The following is a 14,757-nucleotide window of genomic DNA, read 5'->3' on the forward strand; positions in this document are numbered from 1 at the left end:
AGTGCCCTCGGGAGCCTGAGGGTGGCAGGCTTATGTCTCCAAACAATGTACTATCGAGGGTGTAGGAGCCTTCTTTTTCATGTTCGAGTTCGGGGAATGACTGCGCTCAGAGCAGTTGCTGGGCCGTGGAGGGAGTCTGAGCTCTGGTGTGGAACTCGTAGCGCCAACGTGTTGTGTGACGGGTGGGAAGACTGATGGGTGTCAGGGTATGGAGGTGGATGCTGTCGTAGAAGAAATGAGACTCTTAATGGGAGTGATCGGTTGTGTGAGGACTCGGGAGTGACTGAGATTAGTAGCTGTGTGCCTGGGTAGTTGGTAGTGGAAGGTTGGACTGCGGCTTGCAAAAGAGGAGGCTGATGTTGATGACGGCGGACGACGGTTTAAAAAAAAAAAGGAAGGCCCGAGGATTGGTGAATCAAGATTGAAGATTGTGACGAGGCCAGGGCGTTGTTTGGCCGGGGCGCTAGCTAGAGGCGAGAACAGAGATCACCAGGGCTCTATCTGGAAGCAGACCGAATGAGCTCGGGCTCATCAACCGTCGAGAGTACGAGCCGTCCGTAGTCCCCTCGTCCTCGTAGTTTCGTAGTTGGGCGTTATCTGCTGCTGGTGTGAGGCCACGGACTCGTGGCCCTGGTTCCGTCAAGCACTGGCAACAGTGACAAGTGGGTTGGCCAGCATGGCGGTTGAGCCGGCGTTGCTGGAGACCGCCTGCGAGGCAATCTAAGAATCGGTGACTGGGGAGAAGAACAAGGTTCCAGGGACCTGGCACTCGAAGTTGAGGGAGTGGAGGGGAGGGCCGGGGGGAGCTGCCTGGGCCTGCCTGTGCCTGGCTACGGATCTACGGGTCGGGAGGTGATGTAGTACGAACAACACCCCACGAGTATTCTACGAGCACGAGGCAAGCTGGTGGGTGTTGATAAAGAATAAATACATCCGCCGAAGAAGTCGGCTGCACAACAACAGGCACACCGGGTCTGGTGGGCTCATGCAGGAATTTCTACGCTGGCAAATGGCAGCGGCAGGTGAAGGTCTCGCGTCGCTGATAGGAGGAAGCCGTTGCAATATCAACGCGCTTGAAGAAGAGGCGACTTCTTGGATTCCGGATTGTCACGCATTAGAATCGGCCACGTCGGCGGATGCTGCAGGCGGTGAGGCTCGAGGAGGGCTGATGGGTCTGCACACTCTTGAGATCCTTCGAGGGCGTTGGCCGGGGCGCGAAGCTGCGTGATGAATGGTGATCATGATGTGACTTGGGCTAACAGGCGTGTGGACAAGGGGGCGCGCAATAAACAACACGGTGTCTAAGGGAAGAGGGTTGCTTGGGAAACATGGACACTAAGAGCCGGGGGCTCGGGAGGCTGACAGGGATGGATCTACGGGTGGGCTGATGGGGGCTTGGGGGCAACCCCTGGCCTGGCACCCACCTGGATCTTGAATGGTTGGGCGGCTGGCTGGGCGGCTGGTTCCACACAATATGGGCCAGCCTGTACTCCGTACTGTACGGAGTATATTCGTACGAGTAGTTACTAGTACATACGAGGAAGTAAGAGACACCGAGAGGGACCAGAGGACGAGGTGGCCCGATCTCCAGGAAAAGAGGTCAGTGCCCCCTTTGCCGGAGACTCCCTCCTACACACTACGCACACCCACGAGGCACCTGCATCGACCTCCCGGGCGCCCGTGCAGGCACCAGCCCCAGCAAACCGCCCGACTGCTGCCGACACGGGCTTCGTAGACCCTGAGTCTTATTTGAAGAAGCATCTCGAGGCCCGTGCCGATGCACAATGACCTCATGCACAAGTGCTAATTCTGTTCGATCCCTTCTATCAACAGACGCAACTCTGAAATGTCTTCCTCATTCATTCGTCGCAGAGAAACCTCGCCAATTTGCCATCTGTTCTGTATCCCAGCTTGTGATGACTATCCTTGCTCGTGTCTATCCCTACCCAGCGGACCCGTACACCAGGTCAACAACAATGAACCATGCGACATCCTAGCGTATCCTTGCCACATCACAAATTCCTTCCGCGGTTCATCCCACCCCGAGCGCCCTAGACGCCGCTAGAAATTCAGTCGAAACCGTTTCCGAATGCCCTCCCCATCATAATAGAACAACAATGGACTGGAAGCAATCAACAACCCCAGAAATCCAAAGCAGCTGATCTCCCATCCATAGCCCAGCGTGTCAAATAAGGGCACGATTCCCCCGATCACGCTCCTAAGCACCGAGCCTCCTACAGTTGCTGACGCCGCATATTGTGAGAAAGAGTCGATATAGTAGTTCTGCACCGTGTTGAGAATCACCACTTTGTCCAATCCCGTAGAAGAACGTCGCCGTGATGCACGCCGCCCAGTGCACCCGGCACTCGGCCAGCCATGCAAAAGAGATCAGTCCTGCTGGGATCAACACACATCCAGGGAAGATAGCAAGCGGCAACCGAAACTCCGGCTTGGGGACCCCGTCGTTTCTCTCCGTCAACTGGTTGAACACCGTGTCAATCCGAGGCACCAAAACCCGGACCGCAATCAAGAACCCCAAGCCAGGGCCCAGATACAATAATCCCACCTGCTCCGACCTGAAATGGTATGGCGCAGCCGAGAAGATGTTCTGCATACTGGTGTAGATGCTGTAAGTCGTCGCGAATAGCAATGCTTGATAAGACTCATAATCACACTGATCGGCTGTGCGAAAATCATAAAGGGTCTCCTGATGCTCTGTCCAAGTCTCGCCGACAACGGACGAGAGTCTTCGCCCTCGTAGTAATACTTGGTTCCCGCCTCTGATTCTTCCTCGAGCTGCCTTTTGCGTTGCGCCAGGAGGACTGGCACGTACGTCTATTGCAAGAAGAAAAACCCTACGGCGGTGTTCGATGCGCAAACGATGGTCAAAATCTGCGCCATCAGCATAACATATTAGCTCGAGTCCTCTTCCGTGAACTTCTCTCCAACTCACCCAGTAGATCCATCGCCAATTCAGTCGAGACACGATTATACCACCAAAAAGAGGACCTAGAGTAGGACCTACGCTTGTCAACCACTACATTTCCATACCCACGGGTGAGCCGAATGTTCAATTATCGAGCAAAGGGCCCAGTAGGTATCACCCGTAAATCCCGGCTCGCTGCGACGGATGGTACACGTCATTGATGGTACCACCTCCATTGGCGATCCCAACACCTAGAATGTATAATGAGCGTCAACCCAGCAAAAAGGGTGTCTTGGTGCAAGGGAGGTGCTCCGCGTCACCCGCATTTACTACCAAAGAACCCGGCAGTCGTCCGTACGGTGATCAAGGCAGCAATATTAGGACTTAACGCCAACGCGGCCTGTAGCACGGAGAAGATCGCGAAACAGGCGGTGTACAGCTTCCGCCGTCCAAATGTCTCGCTCAAAGATGCCAGAATCAACGGTCCAATTCCAAGGCAGATCACAAACCCCGTCGTAGTGGCGATTACCGACTTTTCACTGGTGTCCAGATCCTCGGCGATCTGTGAGATGCCTGGAGTGAACATCGAGCTCCCCAGCGGACTGAGGATGGCCACGTTCGTCATTTTCCTCCTTTTATTCTACCCTCGAGGGTGGCCATCGGCGCCTTCAGGGAACTCGATGTAATGGCTAACCCAATTTTCGCGGGTACTTGAGTCTTCATCTCCATGTGGACGCATGAGAGGCGTTTCCTCGTCGGTAGTATTCAGCGGAGGCATCGCGGGCCATCAAGGTTGCTGTTGATGAGCAGTACAATGCCAGGTTGACGAGAAATGCAGCATTCGCAGTCGCACGGACTCACAAAAGGTTGACAAACTATCACGTCCCGCGCGGTGCCTTTTAGGCGTCTGCAAGGGGCGTGAAGGCAAATGAGTGTATGACGAGCAGACTTGGACTGCAGATGGGGAGCCAGACAGATACACAGGTTGCAGATGGCGTCAACGGATGCGTCTGCCTTTCCCATTCGAAACTCTCGAGTCTCGTGCCCGATCAAACTTGCTGCCCAGGAATGATTCAAGTATTCCAATTATCGAAGTGGTCATAAACCACCACCGCACACACTATGCTTGTGCAGCACTGGCTGGTGCATATTCGGTGCTGTACATACGGTACTTTGGTCGGGTATTACTTATTTTACTTTTGTACAACTTCAGAGTGATCCTGTTTTCCCAACTTATCCCTATTCAACCAAGGACGGTGATCTCAAACCTATGTGGCCCAATCGCAGGGAAACTGACCTTTGCAGGCAACCCCATCGAAAACAATGCCTCGGTCTCTGCCGGATTCATTCCTTGTGGTCTTCGTCGAGTGTGATCATGCAACTTCCACACCGGCTTGAACTTTGAGCGATCGACTTTTGTGCAGCATCCCCAGGAAGTGCCGTCGCCGGTCCGGCTCAAAGTTGATGATATCTGCATCAGTCTGGAGGCGCAGCGCTTCTTAAGGGCGGCCAAGCGAGTAGAGACGGCATTCTAGGTCGATGCAAAGAGGCAATGAAATTGGCGGCCGGTGGGTGATATGCTGCAGGTGACGTGAGTCCATGGTCGAGTATAGTGCTCTGCACAGTGCACACCCTGCCTGATATCCTGCCTTGTAGTGGCCCGACCATTGCCTCTGACCACGATGGAAGTCGGGTTCCAGACGGCGGCAACCGGGGAAGCTTCCACCTCACTGTTTCCTTTCGCCAGCTCCAGATTCTTTCTTCTCTTTTCTCGCCAGAGTAGTTGCCATCCACTCTTCAAACTCTTCTTCTGCTTCTTTTTCGGTCCGCCCTGTCCCGTCCACTCCTGCTCCGCCTCTCACCAGGCGCCGAACATCTTCCATACTGTTGATGTCCAAATACCACATCGCGCTGCCGGTTCCAATCATAGCGACGCTGGCGACGTTGATCGTGGCAATGTTCAATGCTTCCAGTGCTTCTACGGCCCCATTGATTTTCTTTGCTTGTTCGGCTTGAGCTTCCGGACTCGAGGCGTAGAACCCAGGATTTGTAAACCTTTTCCGGGCGAACGCCCTTCGTGTGATCAGAAGCGACAGTCCGAAGAATGCAATGCCTGCGCCCAGGATCACCTTGCTGCGATGGGGTCTTTCAGCCCGAGGAGCCTGTTGAGGAGTCGATTGCGGCTCTGTCAACGCTGTTTGGGAAGAGGGGAGTTCTGGTTTCGGCGCTGGTTCTTCCAGTAGACGTGGCTTGTCTGTTGCTGGCTGTGGTGGGAGAGAAGTGATTTTCGAAGTAGCGAACCAGTTGGTCAGCCACGACATGATGAGACCGCTGAATATGCTGATACAAGATCCACAACTGTTGCAATGTGACGACTGGGTATGACTGCAAGTTCACACTTCACGGACAAGCCCAGCACAGCAGAGGAGGAGATGGGGAAAAAGTGCAGCGCAGAACAGGAACTACGGCGGAGCACAGGCACAGCAGCTCCGAGGGGAGCCTCCCGGCCCGCCCTAGAATGCTTACATAAGGCACGAACTCACAGCCGACGGGTGACATCGCCAACAATAGATGCCTGGCTGTTGAGCCTCAGTTGTTGTTTTGCTCATTCTCCCGATCGCTGATGAAACCACAAGTAGATCCATGTTGATTTTATTCTCGCTTGAGCATCAGTGTCCCAAATTGGCAATTGCAGGAGAGAAAAGTGGCGGGTCCCAGCACCGTCTCACCCAAGAACCACGGTCTGCGTTGTCCGAGACTCTCCTCCGTCTCGCCTCCGCGGCCAACTCCTCAGAACAACACACAACACTTACACATCGGATGCTTTGGGATCCAGTCTCTATTGGCGAGGACGCCATGTTTCTGAAAGCATCACCCCATGCTTCCGAAAAACGTGGCTGCCAACGTGCCAAGTTTTCCCCTCCTGGTCTCCTACCCTCCTCAAAGTGGAAAGATATGGGCACTTTGATGATCCAGCATCGGTTACGAATCGAAGCTTGACCACATTGTCAGCGGCCACATCATTGCTTGAACCACATTTCCATGCCACCTGCAGGCAGCCAGACGCGCCTGTAACAATGTGGGTCGCCGGTGCAACTTTGGTACCGAACTTCTCGGCCCTGTCGACGCCCCTGTCGGCCGTTGCACTAATCGAACTTTATTTGCTCTACCAGCTTTCGTGGCTAATGAACAGCATCCCTGCTTGGAGGCATTTGACATCTGATGCGCTCAGCAGCTCAGACTGACAGCTTGGTGGGTGCAGCTGAAATGTGCTCGTCATCACCTGCACATGTCTTCCCGGTCCACGGACCTGAGTGCGGACACGCCGAATCGCTGTCCACTACCTAGTTAGTCCTCCTCTTCTTCGCCCACAGTACTCCGTAGATTGCTAGAAATCGGCAATCTACAGGATCCGAGAGTCGGGTCGGCTAGGCACTCCGTAATCAACTAGACTGGCATCGATACATGTTCCCTGGTTGAGATGTGCTCTTTCAACGTGCCCACCGATCGAGAAGCACGACTCTCTGCTCCATAGTCTCAAGCCATAAACAATCCTCATGGGGGCCCTTGGTTGGACTTGTCTCACATTGGCTCCCATCGGCCATCGTGAATCTATGCATCTAAAATGAGCCAACCACCCCTCCTCGACAAATGACTAGGCCACTGCTCGCAGAGTTTCACTTCTTGGAGCCAGTCACTCGAACTGCCCATCTCGACTGTACCATTCCTAACGCCCTTGATGTGTCTGCTGAAACGCGTTTCGGTAGCAATTACCCCACCTTGACAAGGACACCGTTCTAAAGTGACCACAGCAGCTTATGCCATGCCATTCCCGTTTCCGAACCCTGCAGAGGAGGGATTGAATAGCCTTGATCACTGTGGGGCTCGCTGGATTCATACGGGAGCAGATATATCCGCTGAATACGCCGCAACTGCTGTTGAATCCACGGGAGCTGACCCGGTCGCAACTTCGACATGAACGGCCCCGGGCGTGGCCTTTGAGTATCCAGCATCTGCATGCGCAGAAATCCTAGTAGTGGAGTCATGAGAAACCAACCGCCAATTGCTGCTGCCGCGCGCGAGTGGTCATTCATCGTCATCTCAGCGGGATTGCCCATGGCATCTACATAATTGGTAAGTCGGCGCAGTTCGTCTGGTACTGGAGGGTACTCGCTGTGTTCGTGGGGCAGGGAGACTGTAGTGCGGTTCCCCAGATGATATGGAATCGAGGCACAGAAACCATCGATGATGGTCTGTATCTGTCGATCTAGGTAGGATTGCAGGGTCGCATCTAAAACAGCATGTCCCTGAGCCTCGAGTTGTCGTTGGCACAACGAGATCAAGCGGAGGACACCGAAATGCGAACTGCGTGCTGCATTGTGGATATGAGAGACCTCCAGCGACGAATACACCTCACACATGCCCTCATACAAGCCGGCAGCCTTTATTGATGGATGGATCTTCGACGGCGCAACTACGGCAGGCTGCCACGACGGCGGGAGTGATTCCCGCCAGGCTTGCAGGTGCTTGTCCAGGAGGAGTGCCTTTGCTACTACGACTTGATAGAACTCTGTTGCATCCATCCCAGCTTTCGGTCCTGCTTCCGCAAGTACATATATTCCGGCGAGCTCTGCATTCAGGAGGTCCAACTGTGCAGAAGGCTGGGACTCCGTTTCCTCGTCTCGCATGGCAGGGTCCAGCATTATCTTGCGGCAGTGTTGCAAAGAGTAGCTGATGTGTCGACTTCTCGCCGCCTGGAATAATCGCCGGGACGTCGCACTCTCGAAATTTTTCTTGCCTCTGTGCCGCACAAGCGCAATTGCTCCTTGCTGGTGCGCGCCACTGTCGACGAAGCCCGCAAATCGTTTCCGGAGGGACTCGTAAAAGTCAAACATGAAGACTGTGGCCAGTGTTTGGTCACTTTTGCTCTCCACACTGTCCTGTAACGCTGCGGTGAGCTGGGTCATAGCTTTCCCATAGTAGGCGCGTGCCTGGTGCGATCCGGTCGTCCGTAAGAACCACATCTGCATGATTTCCAGTGCTACGGCGTTGATTGCAAGAGAAAGCGGCGATTCAACTGGCGCCTTGACATACAGTGGTAGAATGTGCTCAATGAAGATATTGGTGCTTGGATCCCGAGGGACAGTGACGTAATTCTGGAAGAACCAGTATATCGACTCGACTTCCGTGTTGCGTGAAGGCGGGATCACCAGGGTGAGATCTGCTTCTTTCAGAAGTTCGACATCCGGTTCTGGTGATTCATCGGACGACGACGAACGAGTTAGCAGCCTTGGATAGAGATCATTGATGTATTTTGAGGAAGGAGATTCGCTCTCCGATGAAGATCCGCAGAGATCGAGATTCCGTTTGACAGACACAGGATTGTCGTGCTTGTGTACAGCATCAAACAGGTTCCGATAGCCTGGGCAATCGCGGTTCCTCTTGGTGCAGTTCCCGCATTGGGGCCGTGTTTCATCGCACTGTCTAACATGTCAGTCGAATACCACCCAGGTAGACCGGCAGAGTGGCCCTCGTTACCGACCTTAACACGTCGATGGCGGCAAGCCTCACAGCCTTTGCTTGGGCCCTTATACACCATCTCGGCCCATCCAGGGATATCTCATAGAAGTTGTATTTGCGCCGAAGGACCACACAGCATATGTGCCTCCTGGGAATATCTGACGCTAGTAGTTGGTCCTTGATCCTTTCCACCTAATGATTGCTGCGGAATTCCTTAAACGTTACCACTAGTTCGTTGGCTAATAGTCTGTGACACATATGAAGGCAGGGAATGGTAGGAAGGGCGTCAAGGGATTATTGTGTCTGCCTAAAGTGATGATGGGTTTGTGGTGGAGAAGATGGTAATTAATTAATCAAACCTGCTCTTGTTCTCATTCTGGCTTAGGCGGTGGCTATGCAAATTGTACCTGTTGATTTGGCCGCGAGTCTCCGAGTGAGGACATGGAGATAATGAAGCCCACCGCTCCTTTGCTTCATCACACTACGTCCTCCTCCCTGGCCATCCGTACTCTTGCTTGTCACCAGATCTATGGAAGGCCTTGTTGCATTCTAAATGAGAAGACTCTGAGCCCGAGGCAGCAAGAGTTATTGATCGTTCAACGTGCAACCTGGAACAACGGCTGCAACGAAAGTCTGACTGACGACACACTTAGCTCGATGTCCGAAAGGCATCGTGCAATATCACCCAAGTTGCCGGTCACCTCACGCTTCCGTTCAACGCCTCACAAGCGTCCAATCACCTCCATGGTGGTGTTTAAGTCGTTTCATTTCGATGTTGCACTTCCTGCAGCCGCCCATTTCGTGCTCCCTCGGTGACTCCCCATTGAGAATAGCCATCCCGGGAGTACCTCTCTACCACGGCACCTGCTTGCCCCCCTTGGTCCCAGAACTTCCCACTATGTGTTTCCTTGTCCGCCATGTCGAAGAACCTCATCAACCCGCTTACACTGTCTTGAATACTCACGGGAACATCACTGGGTGACAATCCCGCAAATGCAGCGGCTTTGTTCCCCATGGCAGTCCCAACCCAGCCTGGCTGCATCGCGATCACAACCAGCCGATCTTCCTCACGACGGATCCGGCTGGCAGCCCAACTAACGGCAGCCTTCGACATGCCGTATGCGGTCATTTTCCATCGGGTAATGGTCCTGCAGCCCGTTGCTGCCGATGCTGGATGAGATGATGAAGAATTTTGGCGTTTGACTCGAAGCAAGCAAGAGGGATCGAGTTGCTTGATACAGAGTGATCGCAGCCAGAGAGTTGATGTGGAAATGTTCCTCGATCAACTCGGGTGAGACTTCTTTTGCTGGACCATCCTGCTTGAGGATTCCTGCATTGGCGACCAGGTGGCAGCAAGATATGCCACAAGATCGACAGCAGCTGATTTCGACCCCGCGTCATATTGAACCACAATTATCTTACTGTCCTTTGCCGTGGGTATCGAGGTGAGTTCGGCTGCAATCGGCGAATCGGGCCCGTCTCGGATGGCAGCAACGACCAAGGTGCCCGGACGAGCTGCGTAGGCCTTAAGCAGACCTTTTCCAATCCCTGCTTTGGTGCCTGTAATCAGGACGGTCGGTTTGAACGTCATGGTGCTCCTGTAAAGGATTGAAAGAATCATGTTTTGGGGTCCTGTGACAATTTCAATGTTATTGTACTGGGAGTATATTCGAACATTTCGTTTGACTAATAATGGGCATCACAGTGGAATGGATCTGTTTCTGGATCTAGGGCGTGGTACGTCAGTGGATGTAGGCGTGCGCGTGTCGATGACAAAGATAAGTATCTTGTGCCCTTTGAGGCAGATTCCAACCCCTCCGAGATACCACGGCTTCGGACGGAGGTGTATGTGGTCCAAGGCTGAGCGCTTTCTGATAAGTGTGTTTTCATTGGTTCTTTCAAGTCTTTCCGGATTCTGTCAATGGATATCACAATCCCTGGTGAGTGGCGGTGCAATAGGAATGTCTTCTCTTTCCCATCCTCTCGACTCTCAAAGCCTTTGAAAATCATTGCAGCAGCATCGACTGTTCGACTTGGTCTTCTTAAAACCGGCCGCACCTTGCCAACATGGCCACTGGTGATGCTTGGGTTGTTAGCGGGTACAACCGATGCGGCATCAATAAGACTTTTCAGGGTGGCTTCCTGTCGTAGTTTAAGTTTTGAAAATCTTCTCGCGTCACCAACCGCAAGCCTTTTTATCCTCGACAGAGCACAAGGTCGTCAGACCTAGGCACTAGACCCTCAGATGATTGAGGGACTCAGGATCTTCTGGTCTATAATCGACCTCCAGTCAGTACTTGCCCTAGTTAAATCGTCATTCGCCGGGTCATGATGCTTCCAAACCGTCTCCACGATCATTCTCGTCACCGCGATGTTACCAATCTTTCTACGCTGTTCCATCCTCGCAAAAGTTTGTAATATTTGCAGTCGCCCAGAGTCATCTGTCATTTCACATGCCACGACGAACAGTGGCCATGGACTAGTGCATACTTCCATCTGGGCTATCAAATCTAGCGCCGATCTGACTAAGGCATTCATTGAAGGGTGCTTGGGCGCTAGGCACTGCACACGATGGTGAAAATAAATCAAAGCTGCCACATGGTAGAAGCCAGCAGTGATTCGAATGCGTGGTTCGTTAATGTCGGCTTGGTGTGCTGGGGAATGAATGGTCTTCTTCTCTGATCACAATGGTCTAAGAAAGATTTTCCAGACGTAGCCTGACAAGATTGATCTGGTTTTCACTAGCACGAGCACCAGCGCTTGCCATGCTATTGATACAAGCAACCAGACTAATGAGCTTTTTTGAGCAACCAAGAGAACCGATGATCTGTTAAGCTATATCAGCAAATATTTCCTAGTCTTCCTCAGACGTATGCTCACGATTGATTTATCCTTGCTTGAGGCAGGGATTGGGAGAACCTCAATCTGGTCTGAAGATCTGAACGAGAACTGCGACATAACGTCGTGGTAAAGCAGCCAGCTTCGGAGAAAAGGCGACAGTAACACATTTTGTGGGCATTGTTTGACAATGGTTCCAGCTCCACGAAGGTGCACAACCCAGTTTCCATCGCTCGTGTCGAAGACTCCGTACACACAAAGCATCATACAAGCGGCTACCTGGGGGCTCGTCAAATCAGACTTACCTATACGCAAAGATCATTCTAGAGACCGTAGCGCCCGAGTCTTATGTCGCAGTGCATCGTTTTGATATCCAAGATGAAAAGAGCAAAGTGCGAGGATGGCTGACCTCAGGCTTTGGGATGCAGGGGAGTGGTGTGATAGTGCTATTGGGATCAGCTCGTGACGGAAGCCATTTTCTGCATCGTCCAGAGTGGTGATAAAATGTGCCAACTTGGTTTCATCTGATGTAGCGTTTCAGACTCAATATTCTTCGGAAATGATCGAATGCCCGCCCACTCACAGTAAGAGAGAAGCTTCTCTTCTCCACCATTCAACCTTAACTTTGGTAAGCCCCGGTCAACCATAAGAACAACGGGAGCAAATTGGAAGCTTTGCGGAACATGCGGCGCCGACAGATAGCAGCCACATTGTTGAATATCGTCGATGTTTGTGTTGATCAAGTACACAGGGGAGAGGTCAGCTCGCACAGTGCTTCTGGGCACTGTGTCGAATTGATTTTCGATGTTTGCTGGTTTGAAAGGCTTGCGGCGACCATCTTCCTTGTCCGGCCAACTGTGTTTCATTCCATAGCCTTCACATGTTCTGCGAGCACGACTACAATTGTTGCAAGCAGGAAAGGTTTTGTCGCATCCAATCTTCCTCCCTATTTTGTTTTCATTAGCAGAAGCTCAGAAGCAGCCATCGACCTTACTCTTGCAGGTCCAGCATGATACCTGTGGTATCAGCGTATGCATTTGGCTACTAAGTGCAACAGGCTTTGTAGTAAGACTGCATGCTTCCTCGGGCATGGCCAGAAATGTCCACATATCACCGTGGACAATGTTGGGCTCAGAAAGGGTAATTTGTGGCGCTTGAAGGGACCCTGGAGCGCGGGCTAGTCCAAGCTCAGTAATAATAGTCACAACAATGGTCGGCGATTACTCAGGCTTTTACAGATAAGGCGACGCAAGGACTGTGAACGGCAGGCCGAAGCTTGGCCAATGCCATCGACTGTGAAGCCTCCTTCAACAATGAGCGAGTTTGTCCCCTTTCGGGTATATTAGCGATACTCAGGGTACCAGAATAACCCCGATATGGCCAAATCATCATCAACTTCACACAATATCACCCCTATTTTGAAGAGACTCAATAAGTATGGTCCAACCAAAGAGCCAAAGCAATGCAGATGCAGCACTGGCAAGGCTTGGGTACCAAGCAGAGCTTCCGAGGAACTTAAGCATGCTTGGTGTAATGGGGCTGTATGTGATTATGTAAAGTACGTCTTCGGTGAGTTAAGCTAACAGTGTCGCAGCTCCATGGCCATCATCGCGACACCCTTCGGATTGAGTGAAACGCTCTCTCAGGGCTGGCTGCTTGTCACGCTGATATCAATTGCCATTGCGGCGTCCTTGGCTGAAGGATGCTCTGTCTTTCCAACCGCCGCCGGGTTTATTACTGGTCCGCTGTCATATCCACCAAGGAGTGGGCGCCCATCGTTTCTTTCGTCGATAGATGGCTCACGCTGGTCGGTAATTGGACAGTCATCCTGAGCATCAACTTTTCCGGGGCACAAATGATACTGAGCGCAATGACTCTTTGGGACGAGGGTTATGTGCCTACCGCATGGCAAGCCATTCTTATGTTTTGGGCCGTAATGCTGCTTCATGCGCTTGTGAATATATCTGGTTCGAAATACCTCGACTTTATCAACAACTTGGCAATGTATTGGATCGCCACGGCAGTACTCGTCATTTTGATTGTGACCTCGGCAATAGTTGATCTTAAGAATGAGGCTTCATTTGTGTTCGGCCATTATGACGCTTTGGTAAGCGGCTGGTAGGTTAAAATTACCTTTTTGAACGAAATTTGACTGTTGCTGACAATTCTGAAGGCCATCAGGCTGGGCTTTCTTCGTTGGACTCCTTCAGGCAGCTTATACTCTGACTGGCTATGGAATGGTGGCCGCGATGTGCGAGGAAGTTCAAAATCCACATCTCGAAATTCCAAGAGCGATGGTCTTATCGGTTGTTGGGCCAGGTATTACTGGAATAATTTATCTTCTGCCCGTCCTCTTCGTGCTCCCTCCGGTGGAGATCCTTCTTGCTGTGAAGAACGGCCAACCTATCGGGTTTCTCTTCAAGATAGTCACTGGATCAGCTGGAGGAGGCTTCGGGCTCCTTTTACTTCTTCTGGGTGTTTGAATGTTCGCTGGGATAGGTGCTTTGACAGCATCAAGTCGATGCACTCATGCCTTTACTAGGGATGGAGCCATTCCAGGTCATCGTCTGTGGCGGCAAGTGCGCAAGGGCCTTGGCGTACCAGTGATGCAGTTCTCCTCTCGACTCTCATCAACTGTTTGCTGGCGCTCATATAGTTAGGCTCTTCGGCTGCTTTCAATTCCTTCTCCCGAGTGGCGACAATATGCCTGTCTGCATCCTACGGGCTCCCAATATTGGTGTCTGTCATACGTGATCGGAATATGGTGAGGAATGCGACCTCCTCACTGGGGAGGTTCGGATACGCGATCAACATTGTCGCTGTGGTCTAGATCGTTCTGGCTACAGTGCTATTCTGCATGCCGACAACCCTGCCAGTGTCATCGTCAAGTATGAATTATGCAAGTGTTGTGTTTACCTTTTTCGCGCTCATCAGTGTCGTCTGGTACATTTTGTATGCAAGAATGCATTTTAAAGGCCCCCCGATCAGCAACGCAGAGGGCCTAAATTTGGGATACACTGTAACGAATGGTGAATCCTTGGAGGGCGGTAAGGGAGACGGGCTAAAGAATGCGTGCGCGGAAGGGAAAGAGGGCACTGGGTCTGCTGAATCATCAGCAAGATCTGGGAATGTGAAAGATTAAGCAGGTAGGAGACGTGATCCCAGGGTGGCAACACAGAGGAGGTTACCTAGTCCAAGACTCTACTGCGTAGTTTTCTATCGCTCTATTCCGTTCTTTCGAATTTAGTAGCTTTAGAAAAGGTTCTAGTTGAGACTAGTTGAGGCTAGTAGAGTCAGCGGAGCTATTAGGACTATCTATATATACGTACTATACTCCGTGTGGGTTTCTTTTACTGAGCCTTGGGGCATCTTCTTACCTATCGTTCCGTTGCCTTGCTTTCAGTCTTCCCATCCTCCGTACCTTCCTCCTCCGATACATCATCGCATTTTTGCTCTCTAGGAGTGAAGTTTAC

The 14,757-nt window shown here is 52.1% G+C and overlaps 6 protein-coding genes across 6 annotated transcripts; 1 reads left to right on the top strand and 5 right to left on the bottom strand.

Moving 5' to 3' along the window:
• Positions 1 to 3,100: 3,100 nt before the first annotated feature.
• A1O9_06671 (uncharacterized protein) lies at positions 3,101 to 3,551 on the bottom strand (the record flags this gene model as incomplete). The annotated part of the gene is made up of 2 exons (XM_013405881.1): positions 3,101 to 3,177; positions 3,257 to 3,551. The coding sequence occupies 2 exons, from the start codon at positions 3,549 to 3,551 to the stop codon at positions 3,101 to 3,103; spliced, it is 372 nt and encodes a 123-aa protein (XP_013261335.1).
• Positions 3,552 to 4,653: 1,102 nt separating this feature from the next.
• On the bottom strand, positions 4,654 to 5,247 carry A1O9_06672 (uncharacterized protein; the record flags this gene model as incomplete). The annotated part of the gene is made up of 1 exon (XM_013405882.1): positions 4,654 to 5,247. The coding sequence occupies one exon, from the start codon at positions 5,245 to 5,247 to the stop codon at positions 4,654 to 4,656; it is 594 nt and encodes a 197-aa protein (XP_013261336.1).
• A 1,476-nt stretch (positions 5,248 to 6,723) lies between these two features.
• A1O9_06673 (uncharacterized protein) lies at positions 6,724 to 8,525 on the bottom strand (the record flags this gene model as incomplete). Its single annotated transcript, XM_013405883.1, has 2 exons — positions 6,724 to 8,406; positions 8,469 to 8,525. The coding sequence occupies 2 exons, from the start codon at positions 8,523 to 8,525 to the stop codon at positions 6,724 to 6,726; spliced, it is 1,740 nt and encodes a 579-aa protein (XP_013261337.1).
• Positions 8,526 to 9,200: 675 nt separating this feature from the next.
• A1O9_06674 (uncharacterized protein) lies at positions 9,201 to 9,575 on the bottom strand (the record flags this gene model as incomplete). Its single annotated transcript, XM_013405884.1, has 1 exon — positions 9,201 to 9,575. The coding sequence occupies one exon, from the start codon at positions 9,573 to 9,575 to the stop codon at positions 9,201 to 9,203; it is 375 nt and encodes a 124-aa protein (XP_013261338.1).
• A 153-nt stretch (positions 9,576 to 9,728) lies between these two features.
• On the bottom strand, positions 9,729 to 10,037 carry A1O9_06675 (uncharacterized protein; the record flags this gene model as incomplete). Its single annotated transcript, XM_013405885.1, has 1 exon — positions 9,729 to 10,037. The coding sequence occupies one exon, from the start codon at positions 10,035 to 10,037 to the stop codon at positions 9,729 to 9,731; it is 309 nt and encodes a 102-aa protein (XP_013261339.1).
• Positions 10,038 to 13,154: 3,117 nt separating this feature from the next.
• Positions 13,155 to 13,767, top strand: A1O9_06676 (uncharacterized protein; the record flags this gene model as incomplete). The annotated part of the gene is made up of 2 exons (XM_013405886.1): positions 13,155 to 13,402; positions 13,458 to 13,767. The coding sequence occupies 2 exons, from the start codon at positions 13,155 to 13,157 to the stop codon at positions 13,765 to 13,767; spliced, it is 558 nt and encodes a 185-aa protein (XP_013261340.1).
• Positions 13,768 to 14,757: the final 990 nt, after the last annotated feature.

This window comes from Exophiala aquamarina (genome assembly GCF_000709125.1).
Source record: "Exophiala aquamarina CBS 119918 chromosome Unknown aczIA-supercont1.4, whole genome shotgun sequence".
In the NCBI taxonomy this organism is placed as follows: domain Eukaryota; kingdom Fungi; phylum Ascomycota; class Eurotiomycetes; order Chaetothyriales; family Herpotrichiellaceae; genus Exophiala; species Exophiala aquamarina.